General features: G+C 38.2%; 1 protein-coding gene across 3 annotated transcripts; it reads left to right on the top strand.

Annotated features, from left to right (window-relative positions):
• Positions 1-623: 623 nt before the first annotated feature.
• PGRMC2 (progesterone receptor membrane component 2) lies at positions 624-17,743 on the top strand. 3 transcript variants are annotated; one of them, XM_032633147.1, is made up of 3 exons: positions 624-1,447; positions 14,022-14,177; positions 15,597-17,743. In XM_032633147.1, exons 1-3 carry the CDS (start codon positions 1,030-1,032, stop codon positions 15,692-15,694), a joined length of 672 nt encoding a protein of 223 aa, XP_032489038.1. In that variant the 5' UTR covers positions 624-1,029; the 3' UTR covers positions 15,695-17,743. The 3 variants fall into 3 exon arrangements, with proteins under 3 accessions (XP_032489038.1, XP_032489039.1, XP_032489036.1); XM_032633148.1 differs by having other exon boundaries at positions 674-1,245; positions 1,297-1,447; positions 14,022-17,743; XM_032633145.1 differs by having other exon boundaries at positions 680-1,447; positions 14,022-17,743.
• Positions 17,744-18,141: the final 398 nt, after the last annotated feature.

The raw sequence follows: 18,141 nt of genomic DNA on the forward strand, positions 1-18,141 counted from the left end.
CACAGGAATTTTAAGGACTCGAGAGGCTAAAAGACTCTACAAGACCCAGGAAGATGAAAAGAAACTGTAAATAAAGCTAAATGCGCGAAAAAAAGGACCACCTCATCCTATTCACTTGCCTCTCGCACCAATGAGAACGTTTCAAGGAAAAACGACACCTTTAGTACAATATCTGAAAGAAAATTCTACAAGAGCAGCCTTGGCTAAAACCACTGGGGAATGGCGCAGACAGCACGTAGATTCCTTTTGCCAAACAATCCCTGGGCGAGCTCCGCGCGCGCTCTCCGCGCCAGGCGACTCCAGCTCCTCGCCAAAACTTCTAGGCTGTAGCTTTGCCTGCGCGCCCACGCTCCGGGCTTCCGGACAGGCGCGACAGCGCCCGGGGGAGAAAGAGACACCCCTCTTCAGTGTGCGAAAGCAGTTATAACTATGCCGCGGCCTCCCACTAGCCACCAGCCCGCCCCCTCGGGAAGGCGTCAGGGAGGGTCCCGCCTCAGCGGCCGCCTCAGCACACGTGAAGCTCTCGGGCGGAGCCAAAGCGAAGAGGCGGGAGTATGCGGACGCGAACCCTGGCCTGGGAAGAAAAGCGACCCCTGGGCGCACGCGCACAGCGAGGGGACTGGGAGGAGCGTGTCTCCCAGAGGGCTTGCAGAGGAAAGGAGAGCGCGTGGCGCCGCGGCGCACGCGCACGCGCCGTAGTCTCGCCCCGCCCGCGCGCGCGGCCGGCGCACCGTGTTTTCTTCAGACCCGCCCCCCTCTTCTACTTCAACTAGAGGCGAAGAACGAGAGCAGGGAAGTGTGGGGCGAGGTGGGCGGGGCGTCGCACGCGCGCGCGGCCTGCAAAAGGAGGGAGGGGGACGGAGGGAGAGATCCAAGACAACGTTACCGCGTTAACACCCAGTCGGGAGCCGGCCTGACCCCGCCCCCTACCCTCACGCTATTGGCTGGGAGGCCCCACATGGGCGGGGCCGACCGTGGGGTTGGGGAGGGCAGGGGGCGGGGAGGAGAGGAAGGCGCTGGCGGGCAGTGATGGCGGCGGGTGATGGGGACGTGAATTTAGGCACCCTGGGGAGTGGCAGCGAGAGCAGCAGCGACGGTAGCAGCGAGAGCCCGAGCGGCGCGGGAGCGGCAGCAGAAGGGGGCGGCTGGTCGGCTGCTGCGCTGGCCCTTCTGACGGGGGGCGGGGAGATGCTGCTGAACGTGGCGCTGGTGGCGCTGGTGCTGCTGGGGGCCTACCGGCTGTGGGTGCGTTGGGGGCGGCGGGGTTTGGGGGCTGGGGCCGGGGCGGGCGAGGAGAGCCCCGCTGCCTCTCTTCCTCGTATGAAGAAGCGGGACTTCAGCTTGGAGCAGCTGCGCCAGTACGACGGGTCACGCACCCCGCGCATCCTGCTTGCGGTCAATGGGAAAGTCTTCGACGTGACCAAAGGCAGCAAGTTCTACGGCCCCGGTGAGGAGTTGAACGGGGAGGGGGAGGACCCCCTGCAGCTCAAGCGTGACCATCTTATGATGGGGAGGCCCCTGGGCAAAGGGTTAGCTTGCCATCCTTCTCGACATCTGGATCCCCGCGCCTTGTCTCCCGCACCTGAGACGGCCCGCCCCCCACACGCCTCGGCCGCGGTCCCCTCCGGCGTTTACTCCCCCGAAGTCGGGGTCCCAATGTCGCCCCAGGAGCCAGCTCTCATCTTTCATTTTTCTCCTATCCCATTTCTCCTCGCAGCCTTTTCTTGTGCTGAATTTTTCAAAATCCTGTTAGTTGTCGCCAGTCACGCTGGCCCTCAGCCTTTCCTGAGTTTTCTGATTCCTGGGATCGTTGGGGGCGGGAGAGAAGAAAGATTTCTAAAGTAGGGACCTAAAGTTTTAGGCGCTGTAATTCATAGCTTTCCTTTCTTTACTCTGTGTGTGTGTGCGCGTGTGTGTGCACGCGCCACTGAGCTTCCTTTTCCCTCTACTACTCCCCATAAGGCCACATTTAGGTACACGGAGTTCCAAGTCCTAGCCCTCTGTAAACTCCTGTCATATAAGCAACACCTCGACTCTTTTTTTTTTTTTTAAAAAACGGGTTTTGGTACGAAGATGCTTTCCAAGATTAACAATATATGTGGGATGAGGCAAACCTGAATGCAGATCCTAATAAATACTGGCAAGGATCTTCGCCCAGAGTTTTGGGGGTGGAGCTCATATACCCAGCAGGCGTGCCTGTCCGGTTTCTCTCTTTTATCTTTTTTTTTTTTTTTTTTTAGTAGGAAGGCAAGTATTCAACTACACGTTGATTATGATTTACTGTGTTTTCACTGAGGAGCAAAAACTTAAAACAGCTATAAATTCATACCCCCCAGGCACCAGTGCTGCAAGTTAAAGATTTTTAAAACTTTGCTTTCAGAGAACTGTGTGTGTGTAGGGTGTTTGGTTTAGAAACCCTTCCTTTAAAATGTAGTTACAGCATACATTTCAGATTATGTTAATAAACTTCAGTTCAGACTCATGGAACCTGTTGGTATACCATAAAACTGATCAACATTGTACATGCTGGTTGTGTAGTTATTCTGAGCTTTAAAAAAGTGACTACAATAAAAGTAAATAAAATTAGAGACCTAGAGTGACCTGTTATTCGAAAGAGTACATCCAAGTTTTAAAGTCAAGGGGGTTGGCAAGTCTAAAAACAAGTTGGTTTCCTCTGTAATCTGTTAGTCCATGAGATTTATTGATACTTGCAAATATATACTTACGATTTCTGTGCTTAGTGGCTGGAAGGTATTTTAGAAGTGCTTTGGTTTGTTGTTAATTAGAGGTAAGAAATTGGAGATTCTACATGTTGAACTATTTATTTCTTAGTGCCTTGTATTTTCTGTATATATTTATAGTACATTCAATCCAACCAAGTCACAGATAGCTTATTAAGTACTTGCTTCTCGTTGTATAAAAATGAAAACCAGATGTCTGCCTACTCATATCAGCTGAAATAGTTAATACTTTTTTTGTTTACTTATGAGCATGGGGGATAAGACAATAGGGCCAAAGTACAATATTTAAACGGACAGACCAAATTAAATAGTTTTTTTTTTTTTTTAGTCAAGGATTTACACAGTATGTGTGTTCGATGATTAGAAATTGTGTACAGGTTTAGATTTTTAATACAGAGCTTAACCAAACTAAAAACTCTGCCTTTGTACCCCTATCTAAACTGACAGTGAAGCAACCAAAGTATTAGTACAAAGAAGCATATCGGTCCTCACACATTATGCCTTGCCACTATCTGAAAATAGGTAGGAGAAACAGCCTTAGACACAGTTTGGCAGGATCCAGTGGCAAATGTTCTGCAACAGAAATTTTAAAATTGAGTCATAGTTGTAATGTAGATAGCCTTTGTGTGGCTTGAGCCAGTGAGGGGGTTCCTCGTAACAACAGAGGAGTCAGCTTTAGGTTAGCTTCCACTGATTTCCAGGTCCTAATGAACAGGCTAAGAGTGATATTCAGTTATTTTATTCTAAGTACTTATCAATTAACAACCTAACAGAGATATTTGGAATATTTTATTATTGAAAGGAACCTTAAAGGTAGCCAGATCATCTTAGGGGCTGAGAATATATTTCACATTAAGAGAAGATAAAACACTTCCCAAAAGTCTTGAAGCCAAATTTCTGGCTATGAAACAGACATAAGTTCGGTTTTGGTTTTAATTTTTTATTTTCATCCTCAAATCAATTAAGCAGTTTTGTAGCAGAATAATTCAGAAGTAAAAATCCTTACCTGAGACTCTTAGTAGCTGAAAGAATGAGCTAAGGGAGCTAGAAAACCTAGTTTCTGTGCCTAATCAATATCTACTCCCATTTATCAGTAATGGTTTTAGAGTTAGATTGTTTTGTGAGGCTTTTTCTGTGTCGAAGATATTTTTAGCCATACATTTTTAAAGTTTGGGTTGTTAAAAAATTAAATATTGGCAGTTTAATTTAGTGGAGTAAACACATATTGGCAAACAGTTGTCATTAACTACATTTGTCAATATTAAATTTAGTAACAGTTCAGGCAGTTGGCCAGCATGTGAGGAAAGTGGTCATGTAAGAAACAGTGAATGTGGGAGGAGAAAGGAACCAGATTTGTTAAGCACCTACTACATCAAATCCATTAATTTGTCATCTCCACAATGCTTCAGTGAGATTAGTGAGTATTCTGTCTTTCAGATGGGGAGCCTGAGGTTTAGGAATTTGAGGTAAATTGGCTTGGGTCACACAGACGTGGTATTCAAATCCAGACATATTTGACCGCAAAGCCTATCTGTTCTATTTCAGGTATACTGCATTCTGGGATAAACTTAAAGAGAATTTCACTGCTGTTATTTTTTTATACCCTCTCCTAGTTCCATAACGATTTAAAGCCTCAAAGAAACACACTTCATGGCTTTATGTTGTGCTGTTTGATATGGTAGCCGCAAGCCACATGTAGCTTTTTAAATTTAAATTAATTAAAATTAAATATAATTAAAAATTGAGTTCCTCAGTTGCATTAGCCATATTTCAAGTGCTCAGTACCCACATGGCTACCGTACTATACAGTGCACTTTATAGAGCATTTCCGTCTTCCCATTGAGTTCTGTTCAACAGCATTGATTCTAGAGGTCAGGGTAGAAGGAGTAGGAAACTCCATTTGGGGCTTATTATCTCATTTAATTTTCAGACAGCCCTAGGAAATAAGTAATGTTCCCATTTTACAAACGTGGAAACTGAAACTCAGAGAGATTTTGCCCCAAGTCACATATCTAGTAAGTAGCCAAGCTAGAAATCAAACCCAGTCTAACAGGCTTCATAGGCTATCCCCTCCCACTGTATCACAACATAATATAATTTCACGTTTCCATAGTCATAATAGATGAGGAAGACTCCAACAGATAGTATAATTTTAAATAATTTGATGTAATATTACTGCAGTGGAATTAAAACAGTGTTTTTTATTCTTTAGAATGGCAAGAAATTATACAATTGACCTTTCTAATAGTTTATCTGCGTTTCTGATATTTAGATATATAGCTTCCCCCATTATTCCATGTATTCTTTGACATATACCAAAGCTGTATTTTCTCCAACATACCATTTAAATTCCACTGGAAAGGAAAGAAGTATATACGAAGTACCCCATGAGATGCCTAATATTTAGGAGGTGGGGGAAAGGAGCACATTTACCTTTCATGTGTCTTTCCTCCTTTTTTAACTTTATGTTCAATATGTGAGTTTTATTTGTAGTTTGAAGAATTGCAGGTGAAGCAACAGTTTAGGCATATAGACAAACCTATTCCTTCATCAATGTCCTACTGACACTACCCAGCTCTCATCCTAGCTTCTTTGAAGCCAACTGGGTCTGTGTTAGGTCTAATGCCCATACACATTCATTACCTACTATTCATTACCTGCCAATCAGATAAAGGGATCAGCTAAGTCTTCTGATGAATTTTGATACTCTGCTCAAATTTATACTAGTAATTTCTACAGTACCTTCTTGTTTGGCTCTTCTGAGTTCAACATCATTCCAGTGTTTTTAATCTAAGAGGGAATTGTATTTGTATTAAATACTAACACAAAGTATAATAGGATAGCTTAAAGCATGTATAAGACCAGAAGATGTTATTCAGGTTGGAGGAAAGGAGTACATTTAGTAACATCTGGAGTTAGCCATTCAAGTTCTTTTATAATAGTTCTTTCAACAGTGTAACATAGATCACTCCTCCCCCACGTACTTGTGACAGACATTACTAAATAACTGCTGTACTCTTAGAGCCAGCATCTTGTCTCAAGATCTTTAATATAGGATTTCATCTCCACTTTTAAACTCTAAGAAGGAATTGCCTGGATTTCATTACATTGTTGCCTAGATAAGATGTTTTGAGAAATGAGAGTTCTCTGAGTCTTCAAAACATTTGCCTCCCTACCCTCATGGAGTTTATGGTCTGTTGAGGAAGACAGATGATAAACAAGCATTCAATACATGATTATAGTCTGTAATTAAATATGATGTGAAATAAATGAATAGGATATGTAATAGAGGTTAACAAAGGACTTTATTTAGATCAGACGGTTAAGACAGGTACCTTATTTATATTGGTTTGTCAAGAAAGTGAGGATTGATACCTAAGCAAAAACCTGAAGGAGCCAGCCTTACAAAGATTGGGTATATCAATGTTTTGAAGCTATCTAAGCACTAGATCTAGAACTGATACTGTGTTAATCGGCAGAGGAAGAAACATCCTTATCACCCTTACTGATTTTCAGATTTGACTTGAGGCTTCATTTGATTAGTGTTACCTCAGTGCTTCTTTTTCCCTCCTTTTACTTTTAACCAATCTGTGTTTTTTTTCCTTATAAATAACATATAGCTGATTTTTTCATTAAATTTAATATCAGTACTGTCTTAACAACTTAATTAGTTTATTTTTTTATTCCTTCCACGTTTTCTCCCCTACTGATTTTTTTAAAATTTATTTTATTAAAGTATAGTTGATTTACAATGTTGTATTAATTTGTACTATGCAGCAAAGTGTTTCAGTTATACATACATATACATTCTTTTTTATATTCTTTTCCACTGTGGTTTATCACAGGGTATTGAATATAGTTCCCTGTGCTATACAGTAGGACCTTGTTTATCCGTTGTCTGTATACTAGTTTGCATCTGCTCACCCCAAACTCCCAATCCATCCCTCCCCAACTCCACCCACCCCTTGGCAGCCACAAGTCTGTTCTCTATGGTCTGTGTGTCTGTTTCTGTTTCACATCCCCCTACTGATTTGGATGCATTCTATTTCTATTCTTTTGGTGATAAGATTCTTTTCCTTCAGTTTTTGCTATAGAATATAAGAATGTTAACCAAACATTTTTGTATGAATTAGAAAGAACTCTTTAAGACACTTCACTGCCATTTGACAGAATATTTCTTAATATTAAATATACAAAACTATCATGTATACAAATGTAAGTGGTGTCCCCTGGAGTTATATGGTACATAGCCATATATTGTGGCCCTGGTTAGAAAGCATTAACTCTAATCCCTCCCACATTCCATTTTTTCTATGTTATTACTATTAGACTTCTAGTTTTACTGCAGTTTTTAAAACTCTACCCCCAAATTGGTTAAATTATTAACTTCTTTTTTAAGAGTCGATCTTCATTTAAATTTACCAACATAGTTACCATTTTCTTTATTCACTGTCATTTCTTGCATCTCATTCCTTTGTTCAGGGTTCAGTTTTCATTTTAGTGAGGTACATCCTATAGCTTTTTTCATTGATAGAAAAAGATTCTGTGTCTATCTGCCCTCACTCAGGAATAATAGTATAGATGTAGGATATAAAATTGTGGGTTAACTGTTTTTTTAACTCATATCCTCGATAATGGCTTTTTTAGTTTTTTGTTTTCTTTTTCTTTTTTTTTTTGGCTGCGTTGGGTCTTAGCTGCAGCACGCAGGATCTTTCGTTGTGGCGTGTGGGCTCCAGAGCACAGGCTCAGTAGCTGCAGTACACGGGGCTCTGTAGTTGTGCTGCACAGGCTCCAGAGCACGTGGGCCCTGTAGTTTGCAGCACACAGGCTTTATAGTTGAGGTGCGCAGGCTCGGTAGTGCAGCATGCGGGCTCATTTGCCCCATGGCATGTGGGATCTTAATTCCCTGATCAGGAATCGAACCATCACCTGCATTGGAATGTGGATTCTTAACCAATGGACCACCAGGGAAGTCCCCTTAATTTCTTAATAATTTTAAGTAAACATACTATATCTCTTTAATCTGCTTCTGTTATCTTATTCTTGGGATACCATTTCTCATATCTGTTCTGTGTGCTCACCCCTGCATGGTAGTTTGTTTCTTCATGTAGTTATAACTTTTATTACAAAATTCAGCAATTGCTGTCTTTTTGTTTCTTGAATATTTTCTGTGCTGTTCCATGAGCCCTGGGTTGTGGAAGTCTCCCTGTGGAGTGGTTTGGGGTATGCCTCAATGGAAGTTTCTGAAAAAAAAAATTTTTTTATTAGGTAATACGTGCTCAAGATAGAAAAATTTTAAAGGGTATATAGTAAAAGATAGTCTCCTTCCCACGACCCAGCCACCATGTTCCCCTCCCTAGAGGTGAGGAACCAGTCTGAGTATCTGAGTCTTGTTCCAGAGCTATTCTCTGCAAGTGAAGGCATGTGGGTATGTACACCCCTCCCATGCACTAATTGTAGCATACTATACAAACCTTTAACAATATTTTAATATATTGAGAGCCTTTCATATCAGTTTAAAGAGAACCATTTCATTCTTTTGAATGTGTGCATAAATTCTATTATATGAATATATCATAATAGTCCACTTTTTTTTTTTTTTTTTTTTTTTTTTTTGCGGTACGCAGGCCTCTCACTGCTGTGGCCTCTCCTGCTGCGGAGCACAGGCTCCGGACGCGCAGGCTCAGCGGCCATGGCTCATGGGCCCAGCTGCTCAGTGGCATGTGGGATCCTCCCGGACCGGGGCACGAACCCGTGTCCCCCGCATCGGCAGGCGGACTCTCAACCACTGCGCCACCAGGGAAGCCCAGTAGTCCACTTTTAATGAACATTTGTTTCCAATCTCTTGTTATTACATGGTACTGCTCTAAATATTCATGTATCATTTTAAACGTGAGTAAAATCATAATTATCTATCAAATAAATTCCTAGACGTAAAATTACTGAGTCTTAGGGTATGGACATTTTTAATTTGGGTACTTATTTCCGAATTGCCCTCCAGAGACATTGGACCAATTTACACTCACACGAAAATGCCTGTTTCTCACCCTTTTGCCAAAAATGTGATATTAAACTTTTTGGTCTTTGTCAATCTGAGCAGTTAAAATAGTATTTCAATATTATTTTAATTTACATTTCTCAGTGAGGTTGGACATCCTCAAAAATTTGAGTCATTTATGTTTCCTTTCCTACAAATTATCTATTCATATATTTTTTGCCACATTTTTTTCAATCATGACTATTTTATTGCTGCTGGGCTTTGTATCATACTTAAAGCTTTTTTGCACTTAAAGATTATTTTTTAAAATCTGTAGTTTCTTAATACTTTTATGGTTTTAGTTTGTTAGTTCCACTTGGAATTTATTTTGTTTTAAGAAGTGAAGTAAGCATCCAACTTTTGTTTTTGTTTTCTTACAGAGGGCTGTTCAGTTATCCCAACATCATTTATAGAATAACTTCTTTTTCCCAATACTTGCTGTATTACCATTACTGTTTGTTAAATTCCAACAGATATTTAAATCCATGCTATTGTATTTTTTTCACCTTAGAGTTCTCATTCTACCTGGGCTAGGTGAACTCAGGCCCCACCCCCACAAACGGCACAGGCCTGGGGTTTTAATTTTTCAAAGTCTTCCCTGCCCCCAGCCCAGCCTTGAGCCCTGAGGCCAGGGCCACTAGCTCAACCCACAGTATTGCTGAGAGCCTCCTAGTTTGAATTTTTGAAGCAAGGTTGAGTTTTCAGTTCCTCTTAGAATTATAGTAGTCAAGAGATTATCTGGTTTGACCTCCAATTTTAGGCATGTAAAATTTGCCCAAGGTCAAGTGTAGGGTGCGGCCTCGAACCCAGGTATCTTAACTTCTTAAGAGGTATTCTTTCAGTTTTACCATGCTACCTTCTCTCTAAAAGTCCTGGGAGTTCCTAGAGCTAAGTATAAAAAAATAATATCTATTAGTTGGATTTCATTTAGTCACTTTTACATATTGTTTCATTTGTTCCTAGGCACATTATAACCTTATTTGGAATAAATTACTCAATACCAAGTATTATTAGATTTTTTTTAACTTACTTTAATAATCACAGAAGACTATTGTCAGAACATGCCAGAAAACTGGGCTGTTTATAAACTTTAATGAATTAAAGTTTGTCTCTGAGAGCTATGGTTTTTATACCATGGAAATAACTAAAACATTCTGGAATTTTCTCTTCTTCATAAATACTAATGTAGATACATAATCACCTTAATAGTCACAAAATTATGTGTTACATATTTTAGATATTTTATTTACTTCCTCCTGGAATTGTTTATTCATTAAATTATTCTTTAAAACATTGTTTTACAGTGACCATATGTTGTTGCCTTCAAAAATATGTCACCCCATTGTCACTTGATTGTATTAAAGTAAGCAGTTTCAGGATACAATAACTAGTAGATTTACTGATTTTTGAACTTTAAATATCTGTATCATAAGTGGTATTAACTCTTAAAACTGTTAATGAAATCTGAATTCTAACTAGTATAATGTCATTTCGGTGTATTTAACAATATTGTGGAAATAAGATTTATCATTAAAATGATGTCCTAGGATATTTGTTATATATGTACATTTAAGAGAATCTGTCTTGGCTAAATAATTGGGTACATTTTTTGTAGCAAGAATTTTCTTGAAACTGTAAATCTAGTTTTGTATCAGCACTATATTTTAGTCTTTGATAAAGCAAGAGTATAATTTGCTTAGTTATTACTGAAATGTTAATATCTAAATGAGCCTTAATCAAAACAATCTGATTAATTTAAGCGAGATTTGAGTGTGTGTGTGTGTAAATTATACCATACTGAAGACCTAATACCATTTAAAATTTGCTTTCCTTGGGTAGCTCTCTGCTATTATAGTATTATGGATAGCCAAGAGTAGTTATCAAAATATTAGAATCAGTAACATTTAGGTCTGTTATGTAAGGAGGTAGTGGAAAGGGGAGGTATTACTGACTTCTTAGATACGGTTTTGATTGTGTTAGGGATGCTAAGTATATACTTTAACTGGACCTCAAGTCCTCCTTTTTCTATGCAACTCATCCTTTTCCAACTCTAGTTCTGAATCTTTATATTACGTTCTTTATGGTCTTACAGGAAAAAGTAAAGAAAACTTTTCAAAAAATCCTTTTCAGAAGTTAAATGCTTCTTGGGGGAAATTGGAAACATGTGGAGAGGACAGCAATACAAAGAGTGGGAAAATATGTTAATCACTGAATCATTCTTTTCAAGAGTTAACAAAACATCATTTTGTCTAGAATTAGGCTTGGGTTATTAACTGTTGACTCAAGTTCACTCTAAGTTAGCCAAACCAAAAAAAGAATATCATTCCCTCTTAGGGAAGTTGGCAGACAATTTTACTAAAGAATACACTGTTATACGTTAATACACTCAAAGATGGAGGGTTTTATGACTCCTATTTTTTATAGTGATCATCTTTTCTTCTCTCCTGTTTACCATTTGGATATGTTTTAAGGTTGATACGTATCCTGAAGTAGATTGACTTTTGTAGGCCAGGGAGGTAAATATTATAACACAATGCTAAGAAAAGCTGATGATTTCTAAAAAAAAAAGCTTCTTTTGTTAATGCCCTTCCATTTTGATTTAACAGGTATTCTAAAATAGCCATTTCCCTGAAATTTTGTGATTAGTGAAATGCTCCAGTTTTCAGGATTGTCACTCCATCTTTGGGTTTGTGGGTCCTCTGTGTGTTTTCTCAAGATGTGCTGTGTTTGGTGTAGTCAGAAAAGTGGAAATGTTACTTCCCAGTTGTGTCAGTAATTTTAGGCAAGGCACTGAATGCCTCTGTTTCTATTTGTCTGCCAAATAGGGAGGGCAAAAAACTGTCCCTTCCACTTTGCAATACTATGAGAGAGGAAAGTGAGATTGCTAGCAAATTCTCCAAAAAGTTGAAATTCTCATTTTACATTTGTAGTTTTTTATAGCCTTGATCAATTTTATTTTTTTCTTTTGTGTGTTTGACTAATCACTGTTTTAAGTTTGTACGCATTGGTCCAGTTAGCATTAAGAGGCTATATATTGGGCTTCCCTGGTGGCGCAGTGGTTGAGGGTCCGCCTGCCAATGCAGGGGACACGGGTTAGTGCCCCGGTCTGGGAGGATCCCACATGCCACGGTCTGGGAGGATCCCACATGCCACGGTCTGGGAGGATCCCACATGCCACGGAGCGGCTGGGCCCGTGAGCCATGGCCACTGAGCCTGCGCGTCCAGAGCCTGTGCTCCGCAACAGTGAGAGGCCCGCGTATTGCAAAAAAAAAAAAAAAAAGAGCCTATATATTATTCACAGATTTTTTTTTTGTCATTGTTGCTTCTTAAGAAAAAAATCACATTAGTTCTCTCTGTATATACATAAATGTGTGTGTGTGTGTGTGTGTGTATATATATATATATATATATTTTCTCCATCTCCTGAAAACAGCCATTGCCACAAAGCATGTGGAGTTATATACCACAAAAAAACACAACTGCTTTAAGGTGGACTGCTTTTCTTTCCCTAGGGACTGTTCTTGCTTAGTTTTAAAAGTTAACGTTGGGAATTCCCTGGCGATCCATTGGTTAGAACTTGGTGCTTTCACTGCCAGGGCTGGGGCTCAATCCCTGGTGTCGGGAACCTGCAAGCCAGGTGGCATAGCCAAAAAAAAAAAAAGTTAAATGTTTCTCATAAAAAAGAATGAAATAATGCCATTTGCAGCAACATGGATGGACCTAGAGATTATCATAAGTGAAGTCAGTCAAACAGAGAAAGACAAATATATGGTATCACTTGTATGTGGAATCTTAAAAAATGATACAAATGAACTTTTTTACAAAACAAATAGACTCACGGACTTAGAAAACAAACTTATGGTTACCAAAGAGGATGGCGGGGAATAAGTTAGTAGTTTGGGCTTAACATATACACACTACTATATATAAAATAGGTAAGCAAGGACCTACTGTATAGCACAGGGAACTATACTCATTATCTTGTAATAACCTATAATGAAAAAGAATATATATATATCTGAATCACTTTGCTGTACACTTAAAACTAACAGCATTGTAACAGACTTAAATTTAAAAAAAGAAAAAAGTTAATGTTTCTCCAAAATAATTAAATCCAATTAAAGAACTTCAGATTTTACTTTGTAAATAGAAACAGTATTAGATTTCCTTCTCTCAAACACGTTTTGAATGTCAGTTGTCATACCTTTTTGAATGTCAGTTGAGATAATGGGCAAAGTTTGAAAGTTACAAATGTTGGCCAGTTGTAAATAGTGTCCCATTTTCTTATATAGAAGACAAATTTAAAAGTATAAAATGATAGCCTAAGTTTATATTAATAGGGGAATGATTAAATAAATTATAGGTGTATCCACTCAGTGGGAAAATATATAACCCTTAAATGATAATTGTGATAGTCACCTAATATTAAGCAGCAATATGGAAAGTACTTAAGAACAGGAAAGCAGGAAAAAGTACTTTACTGGAAGTATTGCCTTTATTTTCATGTTAATATATTAATACCTAATAATGCTACTTTTTAAATTTATTAAGGCCACTTTTTCCATGCAATTAAAAAAGAAATGAGTTTTCCTACATCCAATGAACTTTATGGTGCAGTGCTTTCTGTAATTCAAATTAATGTTCATAAATGTTTAGATTTTTGTCTATTTAATTTTTGAATTCTATTCTTAAAAGTATAGATGCTTTTCTGACACATAACCTTCAATTTCCTAAATGATTTCAAATATGAATATGGCTATAATCATTATTTTGCTCATTTAAAAATCAGGGGATTTCCATTTTTTTCTACTTGTGTACTTCTCATTAGAAAATGCTTTATTCTGTTATATGTGAAGTAAAACTTTCCTCTCCATTCTCCAGAAATGTTGCCACTGTAAAGTGCTTGGTCTGTATTCTTCCTGGTGTTTTCTTGTGCATATACAAACGTGGGTGAAATGTGCATATATGTATATCTTTTTTTAAATTCAAAGTGAGTCATACTATATAATTTGCTGAATTGCTTTTTTCAATTACTATATCATGGACTTCTTTCTGCGCCTGTACATATAGAGTTACCTCATTCTAAGAAATTTCTTCTCATTATCCTATTTAGTGTCTGTGCATGTTTTGAAATTAAGGCTGTGTACCACATAAGAGTCATGAGGTTTCCTTTATTTGACTTTTTCATTTGAGACATTCTAACATAGGGTTAGATAATCTAAATAATTTCTTTTTTTTCCCAGCGGGTCCATATGGAATATTTGCTGGTAGGGATGCCTCCAGAGGACTGGCGACATTTTGCCTAGATAAAGATGCACTTAAAGATGAATATGATGATCTCTCAGATTTGAATGCCGTACAAATGGAGAGTGTTCGAGAATGGGAAATGCAGTTTAAAGGTACCTTCATTTTGTTGGGTTCTTTGCAAATATTAACTATATGGCCAAAGAAAGTACATACTATTTCATTACTAAAGAGCCTAAGGATGCTGTCTGTTTTCACTGCCATCATTATTTGATGATAAACATAGCTAACTATCAAAATGATTGTTACATGTGCTTATTATTTATAAAATCCATATTTAAAAATTGGCTTGTTACAAACTATAAAATTTATAAAAATTGTGACACCTTTAGTCTTATAAGGCTTGTTCATTAAGGTATAGTTTTTTAAATATAGAATTTAAAACAATTATTTAAAACAATTAATTAGTGATATTGATACTATAATTTTAGTTTATTCTAAAATGATTTTCTTGATCTTACCTTCAAACCATAAAGGAAAAATGTCATTCTCCTTCATTACATGCTCATGACATCAATTTTTACCGCCTCTGTGAACACTCTGGACTGCTATTTATGTGACCTGTGGATCCCTTGGAATACTTCTTCTGGCTTCTTGGCACTTATACTGGTTTTGCTATACAAAGCAGTCCTCCTGTCTTATCCTCTCGGTTTGTCAGTTAATTTGCTTAAACTAGGTTCAGAGTCTTGACCAAGAAATGACTAAACATGTTATCACCTTGGACATAACGATGTTCTAAATTAAACACCTGGTAACATAAAAACAAGCAATGTAACCGAGATCTAAGAAGAGAGTTTGATAGGAGAAAGAACAATAATGTACTAGGCACCACATATCGGGAACTCAGAGAACACAGGATAATAAGTAACGAGTGAATTTTCATCTTCTCATTTGGTTTGTTTTCTTAGGGACTACTAGCATGTGTCACATCTTCTCCCCAATAATATTTCCTGGTTGGATCTACTTTCCATGTGATTTTCCACCTCATGTACTCTTTCTCCCCAAGAAAGTAACCATTAACTTTTTTATGGTCTTCTAACTGTTGGAAATGCCCTACATTGCCAACTTATCTATCTAATGACAATACTTTGGGCTATTAAAATGTAAAGAACTATTCTGAGACTCACAGTGCACATTAGAGTTAAACCAGTTTCAAAGTACACGTCCTCATACCTATTCCAAGAGCCTGGCATGGGTGACTCCAAGATGGGTCCTGGATGTGCATATATTTTTTTTAAAGGTCTCCAAGTGATTCTGATGCAGTGTCCTTGATTAGGAACTGGTTGTATGGAACACTCTCCTGCAAAAGCACAATTCCCAAGCTTTATGAGTTCCCTGACCTTGTTTTCTTTTGTTCAAGTGTTACATGAGTACAAAGACTGGACAAGGTAAACAATAGGAAAAACTTATCTTGTTCTATATGACTCTAAAGGAAGCATACACCTTCCCTGCTGTATAATGGAATAGTGAGACAAATTTGATCGCTACTGATTTTCTTTTGATGTATCTTTCAGAAAAATATGATTATGTAGGCAGACTCCTAAAACCAGGGGAAGAACCATCAGAATATACAGATGAAGAAGATACCAAGGATCACAATAAACAGGATTGAACTTTGTAAACAACCAAAGTCAGGGGCCTTCAGAACTGCAATTCTTACTCCCTTTCACAGAATGTCCAGCGTCTTTGGGTTTGGTTCACCTGCTGCAAAAAAACATTCAACAGATTGTTTGTACAAGCTAAATGAGTCTCACTATGAAGATTCGAATACTAGACATTATGCTGCCAGACTCATTTGTTGCAGTTGTTTGTAATGTCTGGTGGGGCTTCTTCATCCTGAAAAGAAGGAGACAGGGATTTTTTTAAAGAGCAAGAAAGTCACAAGATTACTTTTCCTTTTCTCTTTTTTTTTTAAATCAAAGACAACCTGATACGTATTTGCTACTTAAGTGTACGGATCTCCTTTAAAAAACAGCAAGGAATTCCTACTTCATGCGCTGGGTCTGTTTTAGCAATGAGGGAGGGGGGTTGGTGCCCATCAGTCTGAGTAGTTAAGGCTACTGAAACACTAAGATGTGACTCCCCGAGTTTTTCTTTTTGGGTTTTGTCAGAGAAAAGAAAAAAACTTTTATTTCTAAGAAATTTTTGGAAATTAGAAAAAGGGATTTCAGGTGTATTTAAGTCAAAGCTAATTCCCCAACAGTAAGATCATTTGAAACTGGTTTTTATCCCTTTCCTTCCCCTAGATCAAATCAATATTAATTGTGCCTTATTTCACTTACATAGACTTGAATTATTTTTAGGAAAAGCCCCTATGTGAATTCAGAAGTCACTACAAGCAGCATTGAGACTGAAGTTGGAATATTCTGTTGACCGCAAAACCTTGATGTCATTCTGTGTATATAGAATGTAAAAGGAATATTCAGTGTTACTGCCATATATGTTAATATACACAAACTTAATTAGCATTGTCATGGCCAAATGCATTCCCCCATGCTTTTCTCTTTTCAAAAAAAAAATTGAAAAACAAATCAACAACTCTATCCCCTAACAGCTGCCTAATTTTAGGAGTCTTGACTCTCACATCTCACTGGTGTGGGTGCATGAGGCCGTAGTATGGATGTCGTGTGGGTGTGTCTGAGTGTGTGTGAGAGCGCCTTGGAAGGGATCTGCAGATACTGTAAATACCCGTACCATTTTAATAAAGCATGTACAATAAACCAAAATAAGCTTGAGTTGGACTTTATATACAAACTGTAAGCCAGTGCATTATCATATGGGAGTTGAGATTGTGTATTTGATTCAAGATAAGGAAAAATCTTGGAAATGAAAGGCAGGCACTGGTTAACCAAGTTGTACACATTGTACCACATTCACTGTAACTTTAGGAAGAAATTCCACTTTGTGGAACATTCTCAAGAGATCTGAGATTATTCAGGTAAGAATTGATATATTAAAATGTACATATTTTTTCTTTATATTTTGATGCCAACTGATAATACTAGAAGTAATAGCACTCCAGGTGGTAGTTATTGAACACAAAACAATAAAGGATATTATACTGATTGATAGGTATTAAATTCTATTGTTAGTTTGAAAAAGCTCTTACTACAAGCCCGATGTGTGTCCATTATTTGATTGCATCATGACTATTTAGATTCTTAATTGGAGACAAGTTATACCAAAAAAGACAATTTTATTTAATAAGTCAGCAGTTAGAGAAAAGAATTCTCCTGCTTTACGAGTATAATATATGCAGAAGCCATCAAAGAAAGAGGAACTTTTAACTGCAGTAATAAGCTAAAGTATGTAAAATACTACATTCTATTGTGTTCAGTCTTGGAATGTTTTGTAGAAAATGATGAACTTCAGCCAGATCTTTGCTGAAGACTGGTTGTAACAACTGAAGAGTGTTGGTAAATGGTTTGTGTGTTTTTATGTAAAATATTTTCTGAACAGATTTGTTAGAGTATGTGTCCTCTGGAGTAAACTGATATATATGAATCATTTGAGCCTAAACTTAAGAAGTAAATCTACACTTGTGAATAGAGAAACCCTAAATATTCATGCAGTAAAAATTATGTAGTCTGTTAAGAAAAATGAGTAATGTTGTGCTTTGGACTTGAAATAAAGTGTTCTATGGACAATTCCTCAATTTCAATTGAGTGTTCTCATTCTCAGGAAGTTTGGTGGGCAGTCAGTCATTGAGTAAGGGGACGGGAGCTGTGGTGGCATTGTTGCTGTTGTTTCTCCCTTAACCACTATTTCCCTAACTTGCCTGATTATTAGAACCACTTGAGGTGCTTAAAATACAAATTCTTGGTCCCCAGTCAAAACCTACCACCCACTGAGCCAGAATGGAAAGAGAATGAGTCTCGGACTCTATTTGTAAGAAGTGCCTTGGGTAATTCTTAAGATCAGAATTTTCAAATGTGAAAAACACCACACCAGTCTTTTCAAGTTATACAATTTACCCTTGAACAACAACGGTTTGAACTGTGTGGGTCCACTTTATTTTCTTCAGTAAGTATTACAGTACTTCATGATCCACATTTGGTT

Source organism: Phocoena sinus, chromosome 5, assembly GCF_008692025.1.
Source record: "Phocoena sinus isolate mPhoSin1 chromosome 5, mPhoSin1.pri, whole genome shotgun sequence".
Taxonomy (NCBI): domain Eukaryota; kingdom Metazoa; phylum Chordata; class Mammalia; order Artiodactyla; family Phocoenidae; genus Phocoena; species Phocoena sinus.

Bases quoted from the DNA above. Each gene is read 5' to 3' on its own strand.
- PGRMC2 (XM_032633145.1), top strand. From the start codon at position 1,030: ATGGCGGCGGGTGATGGGGACGTGAATTTAGGCACCCTGGGGAGTGGC. The intron at 1,448-14,021 runs GTGAGGAGTTGA...TTTTTTTCCCAG, and splicing joins CAGCAAGTTCTACGGCCCCG to CGGGTCCATATGGAATATTT.